The 7,290-nt window shown below is 56.5% G+C and overlaps 2 protein-coding genes across 5 annotated transcripts in view; one reads left to right on the top strand and one right to left on the bottom strand.

Moving 5' to 3' along the window:
- The first annotated feature begins 626 nt into the window (after positions 1-626).
- Positions 627-2,900, top strand: CDK5R1 (cyclin dependent kinase 5 regulatory subunit 1). 2 transcript variants are annotated; one of them, XR_009723896.1, is made up of 3 exons: positions 627-1,576; positions 2,012-2,166; positions 2,267-2,900. XR_009723896.1 is itself a non-coding variant. In XM_061343208.1 (2 exons), the coding sequence occupies exons 1-2, from the start codon at positions 687-689 to the stop codon at positions 2,073-2,075; spliced, it is 954 nt and encodes a 317-aa protein (XP_061199192.1). In that variant the 5' UTR covers positions 627-686; the 3' UTR covers positions 2,076-2,900. The 2 variants fall into 2 exon arrangements, 1 of the variants encoding a protein (XP_061199192.1); XM_061343208.1 differs by having other exon boundaries at positions 2,012-2,900.
- A 1,083-nt stretch (positions 2,901-3,983) lies between these two features.
- The window catches only part of MYO1D (myosin ID), a 110,083-nt gene continuing 106,776 nt past the window's right edge, over positions 3,984-7,290 (bottom strand). For all 3 annotated transcript variants that reach the window (XM_061343195.1, XM_061343197.1, XM_061343196.1), the window contains one exon: positions 3,984-5,809. In XM_061343195.1, coding sequence (XP_061199179.1) covers positions 5,653-5,809 — 157 coding nt within the window. In that variant the 3' untranslated portion in view covers positions 3,984-5,652. The remainder of the gene's footprint in view (positions 5,810-7,290) is intronic.

Below are 7,290 nucleotides of genomic sequence, written 5' to 3'. Positions count from 1 at the left end.
CGCCGGGGCCGGAGCTGCCTCGGGGGGTCGCTGCGGGGGCTCCGGTGCTGCCGAGCGGGAGCGGGGCTGAGCTGCGGCCGTCGGGGCCCGGCCTTTGAAAGGCCGCAGCGGAGGCGGCGGTGCGGGCGCTGGGCCCCGGCCCGGGCTGGGGCGGGCACGGGCGGTGCCGCGCGGGGGTTTCAGGTTTTATTTCCGGTTTTATCTGAATTCTTCGTTGTTTTTTCATCGTTTCCCCCGGGCCGGGTCCGCACGGGCGGCACCGGGAGGGCTCCTCCCGGCTGGGACCCGGCACCGGGACAGCGGGGACGCCGGGGGGGGCGTGGCCTGAGTTTCGTGGGTGGGGCCGTTGCCATTTAGGGATGCGCTTGGGGCGTGGTCTGGGCAATAGGGGGCGTGGCCTGGGTGTGTGACTGCAGCCGTTCAGTGCGGCGAGCAGGGAGGGGCGTGGCCTGCGGGGCGTGTGGACGGGACCTGCCCGCCCCTTTCCCGCCGGCGCGGCGGGCGCACGTGGCGGCGCGGGGCGGGACGGCGGGGGCGCGCACTGCGCCGGCGGGAGCGCGCGCGGCGGGGCGGGGCGAGGAGCTGAGCGGCGGCGGCGGAGCGGGCAGCGCGCGCGAGGCCGCGACGGGGCCGGGGCCGGGGCCGGGGCCGGGGCGGGCGGCGGGGCCCGCCGGGCGGCCGGCGCCATGGGCACGGTGCTGTCGCTGTCGCCGAGCTACCGGAAAGCCCCGCTGTTCGAGGAGGGGGCGGCCACGGTGGGGCACTACACGGCGGTGCAGAACAGCAAGAACGCGAAGGAGAAGGGCCTGAAGCGGCATTCGCTGATCTCGGTGCTGCCGTGGAAGCGCATCGCCGCCGTCTCCGCCAAGAAGAAGAGCTCCAAGAAGGTGCAGCCCAACGGCGGCTACCAGAGCAACGTGACCCACCTCAACAACGAGAACCTGAAGAAGTCGCTCTCCTGCGCCAACCTCGCCACCTTCGCCCCCCCGCCGCCCCCCGCCGCCGCCGCCGCCGCCCTCGCCTCGGCGCAAAAGGCTCCGCCAACCGCGCCCGCCGCCGCCGCCGCCACCCCGCGCCGGGTCGTGGTGCAGGCGTCCACCAGCGAGCTGCTGCGCTGCCTCGGGGAGTTCCTCTGCCGCCGCTGCTACCGGCTGAAGCATCTCTCGCCCACCGACCCCGTGCTCTGGCTGCGCTCCGTGGACCGCTCGCTGCTGCTGCAGGGATGGCAGGACCAGGGCTTCATCACGCCGGCCAACGTGGTCTTCCTCTACATGCTCTGCCGGGATGTCATCTCTGCCGAGGTGGGCAGCGACCACGAACTGCAGGCGGTGCTGCTCACCTGCCTGTACCTGTCCTACTCCTACATGGGCAACGAGATCTCCTACCCGCTGAAGCCCTTCCTGGTGGAGAGCTGTAAGGAGGCCTTCTGGGACCGCTGCCTCTCCATCATCGACCTCATGAGCCCCAAGATGCTGCAGGTCAACGCCGACCCGCACTTCTTCACCCAGGTCTTCGCCGACCTCAAGAAGGAGAGCGGCTCCGAGGAGAAGGGCCGGCTCCTCATCGGCCTCGACCGGTGAGCGCCCGCCCGGGCCCCGGCCCCGCTCCCCGGGGCTTGTCCCGGCGGGATGGAGGGGGGGGGCGGGAACTGCCGCCGCTTTATGGGCCCGACCCTGGGTTGGGGGGAGCGGGAGACTCCGCAGCCCCCGCCAAGTGGCGTCCCCTTCTCCATCCCGCTGATTGAGGGGGGAACCCCCCACCGACACCCCCACTTTCCCCCCGGGGCTGGCGGAGCGGAGCGGGGCTCCGGCGGCCGCATCCCCAAGACAAAGACCCGGGAGGGGGAAACGAGGGAAAAAAAGGAGAAAAAAGGAAAACAAAAATAATAATAATAATAAATAAAGAAATTGCTCTAAAGGCTCCGCCGGAGGCTGACGGGGCCGAGCGGGACTCCCGGGAACGGGACAGCGGCGAGCCCGGCCCCCCCTCCCCCTATTTATTTTCTTTGAAGAGACTCGAAATTCCCGAGCAGGGCCGGGGGGAATCACCGCAACTGTTCCGTGAGCTCAATGTGAACCGTCTCGTCCCCATCGTGCACTGATCATGAGTATTGTGCTAAGGATCTACTTGAGTGTGCAAGGAGAGAGCCACATGCTGCTACCCGAGGTACTTTCACAACAAAAAAACCCAACAAACTACTAACCTGCGGGGGGGGACACATGAAAAAACACCCCCCTTCTTTATTCTTTCATTGTTGCTTTGCCAGTGGTCTTGCGCATGCGAACAGGAGCATTTTGTGTCTTCAAAAAAAAAAAAAAAGAAAAAAAACACAAAAAGGAAAAAAAACTACATTAAAAATAATAATAATAATCAGAAGAAAAGCCCTTCCTGAGCGATGGCTGTAACCAACCCCATGCACAAAGCACGGCCCCGTGCTGCTGCTCCCCGATGGGGACTGACAGCTCCTTCTTTTGGGTTTGATTTTCCTTTTCTTCTCCATCTGCACTGGTCTGTTTCCGTTCTGCTCCATGGGGCGCTGCAGTGGCAAGCGAGCAGGAGCAGCACCGTGCCATCTCTGACTCCTCACTCGAAGCTCTCCATCGCTGTACAGTGGGACCCCGCTAATGATACATGTGTACGTCCAGGTTGTTTTTTTATTTTAGTGCAATCTCTTCTGTAGCTCTTTGTTGACCAAATTGGTGGGTTCTTGTTACTTAATTTATATTTGTCTCATTTCGTATGTGTGTGTGTAGTGCGTTTGTACGTATGTGTGGTTTATAACCTGACCGCCTGTGTCATGGGGCTCAGTGTGCCTGTAATTTAATCCCCTCCCCTTATTTTTATTTATTTTTGTACTGTGCTGATTAAATAAAAATGCACTGACCATCCATTACCCGGCAGCGCGTCGTGGCCGAGTCATTCCTTCAGGGCTCAGCTCCAGCGCGCCGCTGCCGGCAGCAGGAATGGGATTTGTGGTGATGGAAGCGGGCTTTAAGGCAGGTTTTAACACGGGTTTTACCGTGCTCTTGGTGCTGGGGTCGCCCCTTGGCTGGGAGCTGCCGGAGGTGCAGGTGAGGAGGCGCCTCCAGCGCACCAGAGGGGAACAGTCAGGTTATGAGGACGCCAAAACTCTACTTGCCATTGTGCAGCCCAGCTGCCGCGACAGCAGCAGCACCAGAGCCGGACGCAGCTCATGGGGCTGCTTTATTTATTACAGTGAATGATGTAAACAGAGCCTCAGGTCCATGAGATTTGGGCTTTTTGTTTGTTTTTGTTTTCTCTTTTACACATTAAAACATCAGCAATTAAAAAAAAGGGTTCATTGCATGATCACCCCCGGCTGCAAATCAAAATTCAATTTAGACATAGTTAATTTATGCAAAACCCCAGGAATATATATATTTTATATATATTTTATATATATTTTTATATATATATAAAACCAGAGCAGGAACAGATACTGTATTTTATAAAGACACATTTCATCACATACAATATTGCCATCTCATAGTCTTAGGAATCTCCTAACCCTGCGATTTCTTGCTATCCATCATGATTCGATGCAACCATTTCTTTAGCAACTAAAAGTGCTGATTAAAACTCCTGCCCCTTCCTTGCCTCGGGTTAGAGTTGCTGGGGGGGGACACGGGGACTGGTAGATGTAAAAAGCAAGAAGTGCAAATAGAAAGGCACAGCAATGGTGAGGGTTTTCCTTCAGATGCTTCTCCAGGGGGATGCAAACAGGAGCTGTGGTGGCCAGATGGGAGCTGGAGTGGCCAAACTGGAGCTGGGGTCACCTGTGGCTTCAGTGTTGGCATTGCTGCTCCTGAAGGGCTGATGGGGTTACACGAGGAGGTGGAGGGACCTCGATGGTGCTTCGTGCTTGTGTGCACAGCGAGGTCTGAGGCTGCCGCATGGGTTTGTTGTCAGCTCCAGGTTCCCGATGGCCCCGCTGGTGGGGGGTGAGCTGTGTTTGCAGCATTTCTCAAGGGCTTTGGGCAGACCCAGTGCGCAGAGCCCTCTGGAGCAGGAGCCATCCCAGAGCTGGGTACTGGTGCCTGGGATGCGGTGCTGGGATACTGTTGGGGGCCTGGTCTAAGGCCAGGGATCCTGTCAACCACAGGGCTCCAGCGTGGGGCCTCCCTGGTGAAGAGCACTGGGAGGCTTTAAGCTTGTCCCACATAAATCCAGAGCTGGAGCATCTCTGCGCTCGAGGTACCCCTTAACCTTGGGTCTGGGTGGTTGTGCTGTGGTACAAATGCTGCAGCGACCTGTCCCTGCACCCCATGTCCATGGCATGGCTTTGGGAAGCCGTCATTAACAGGTCTTTGGGTGAAAAGCCTCTTTCAGCCTCTTTGCAGCTCCCTGTTTGCCTGCTGGGTCACAACGCAGACCCCCTGTGTCCAATGGGCTGGAAATCCTGACCTGACCAGCAGTGCCAGGACTCTGTCCAATCCCAACAGCCCCTCAATGGCACAAGGCCACCTCTGCTCCAAAGCCCCAGAGCAGCAGCAGCCTGAGACGTGGTGGGAATCAAAAGCCCGTCAGAACACACACAAACACCAGGCTCAGGGTTATCTGAGCCAGGCAGACGCGGGCACCATGAGGCAGGGAAATGTGATGCCACCAGACAAGCCAAGGTGATGCACGGACTCCCCAGCATCAACCCCTAAGCTGGGAACACCCAGGGAAACACTTGGAAGGGTCCAGCCTGGGTATCTGTAGCTGGGGTTGTGCTGCTGCCCCTCGCCTGGTGCGGACGGATGTGCCGGAGTTAGTGTTCAGTAGTGCAAAGGAAGGGAGCTGCGGCTTCAGCCCCCCGAGCTCCACGTGTTCCCAGACTAACCCACCTGCAGTGGGTACTTTCAGCCCTCCTTGAACCTCAGCGCTGGGACTAACACGAAGCCACGTGGAGCATCCCAAATTCAGCAAGGCCACTTTGTTCCTAATGGGAATTCACTGGATTTTAGGTCCCTGGAGAGGGCAATTAAGGCAAAATAATGCAGTATTAAAATAAATCAAACCTCTGCACTGTGAATCCCACTCTCCTTTCTGCTGGTGCACCTTGAGCCAAGGGTTAGTGAACTCCAGGCAGGAAAGCAGCAAGCCAAGCAGTGCGTCTCCATGTACTATCCCAACTCCATGCGTGTGGCAGGGCTGGAAGAGTGTGGAGCATCTCCTTGGCATGGGAAGCCAGCCCTCCTTTAAAACCTGGCTCCGGTTCCACTGGGATTTGGTCTCACAGAACCAGACTCCCTGAGCCGGTTTATCTTTGGTTCCTGCAGTGAAAGCTGCATAATATTGCAAAACAGGACACACAAAAGAGAACACAGAAGGGAATATTGGAAGGAAATCAGTGTGGGAAAGGGTGTAAGTACCTATAAATGCTTTTTTTTGGAGTAATTCAGAAGCACTTTCCTGACATTCTGCCCTGTTTTACAAGATGGATAACAGGTCACTGGCTATTTTAAGCCTTTGTTGCATGTGGTAATAAAACCCTCTCCTGACTTTGGGTTTGCAGCTTTAGAGCTCAAGCCACAGCTGAGCATCTCTACGTGAGTCCCCTTGAAAAGCCCAAGGCCAGGGAAGGGCGCTGGAAGCCCCAGCCTGTGTCCCCTGCTCCCGGCTCGCTGCGCCAGGCGGAGGCGGATGCTAATTCCCTGGCACGCAGAGGATGAAGCCGGAACGATGCTTGGTGAAATCCGGTTGGGATTGGTTGATCTTGGTTTCCACAGAGACGGTGCATTTCCGCCCGTGCAGGCTGCACTGCACCGGGTTGGTGACGCTGACTTGCAGAGCGCGCTTCTCACTGCAACGCAAGAGGAGACCGAAGTCAGGGAGGGATGGAGGGGATGTGCCCCGATCCCAGAAGGGAGGGGATGTGCCCAGAGCAAGGCAGGGAGGGGGGTTTTGTGTCAGGGATGCATCCTGCAGCAAGTTGAGAGCGCTGTCTTTAGCCAAGGCTCAGCTCTAAGCCCAGCTTTTGGGCTTGGTTGAGCAGGGGGAAGACTCCCAGGCAGGGAAACGAGCCCCCAGGGCCTTTGCCATCGGGATGGGGCTGATGGGGAATATCACTTCCTGGGAAGAGTAAAGGCCGGGTTGCAAAAGGCCCAGAGTCTGCTGCCAGCTCGGCCACCCACAGTGGAATGACCTAGTGAGCAGTCACTCCTACCTCTCTAGTGACAATAATGACAATGTCATCCCTTGATCTGAGCTGAGAGAATAGAAACACATCATGAAACAGCTGAAAGAATCACAGGAAGGGTTAGTTTGGGTTTTAATTCCCCTCCAGACAGAAGCCTCGTGGGGTCAGAGCAGCATTGAACAGCAGCACTGGGACAAAACTGTGTCACCAGGAGCCATTCCCCATGTTTTTAACCCTTTAACCCAGCTTCAGTAGTACAAATTATTCCCTTTGCAAAATCCCTCCTCACCTGCACTGCCAGTTCCTGGATTTCCAGCATTCCTTAGTAGAATAATGAGTGGTATTTTCACTGCTGAAGCACAAGCCCCTCGTGCAGCTCAGGTTTAGTTTCTATTTCATTAACAGTGTTCAAGACGTGCTGCCTTCCATAAGCCACAGATTTATGCAACTTCAAAGTAATTAAGAAGATGTTCATTGCTTCCATAAAAATGAATGGTTGGCTGGAAGGGTGCTGGCAGGGCATAGCACACAAAGCCCTCGCGTTGTCTCAGGTATTTAAGGCTTATTTACTCTTGCCTCTGTGAGTTGAGGCTCCAATCCCTGCTTAGTTTGCTATTTTTACCTTGTCTTAGCAAGAACGAGCTGCATACGTGGAGGAGCTTCTCTGAGGCTCCTGACAACCTATGCTTGGAGAGCAGGTTTAGCATCAAGTGTCTATAACAAGGATGTGCCAATGGCTTGGCTCCTCCTCTCCCACAGCCCTCACCAAACAACAGGTAAGAAGGTGGAGGATCAGTAGTTAATAGTCAGACTCTGTTGACCCTTTTGCTCAGTGATAAGCAGCCCAAGCCAAGAGAGTGGAACATCATTAACCTGGATTTTGACCACAGGCTGGTGTGGGAAGCAGAAGGTCCTTGATGCATTTTGAGCCCTGTGGCTGTGGGACCTTCAGCAAGAAGCTGAATCTTTCCCAGCTCCTGCTGAGAGAGGAGCCTCAAGCTAACGCTGCCCTGGGATGGTGGCCTCTGGAGAAGATGCTCTGATCTTCGCCCCCTGTAACATTTTCATTCATTAAGGGCTTCACTTCCCCCACTGTTTTCCAGGTCTCAACACAACAGTTCTCATTCACTCCAGGTCATGGGTTG

Source organism: Neopsephotus bourkii, unplaced genomic scaffold (assembly GCF_033783945.1).
Source record: "Neopsephotus bourkii isolate Nb327-2 ecotype Australia unplaced genomic scaffold, CSIRO-AGI_Nbou_v1 NB_1821, whole genome shotgun sequence".
In the NCBI taxonomy this organism is placed as follows: domain Eukaryota; kingdom Metazoa; phylum Chordata; class Aves; order Psittaciformes; family Psittacidae; genus Neopsephotus; species Neopsephotus bourkii.
This window is presented reverse-complemented; position numbering and strand designations above follow the sequence as displayed.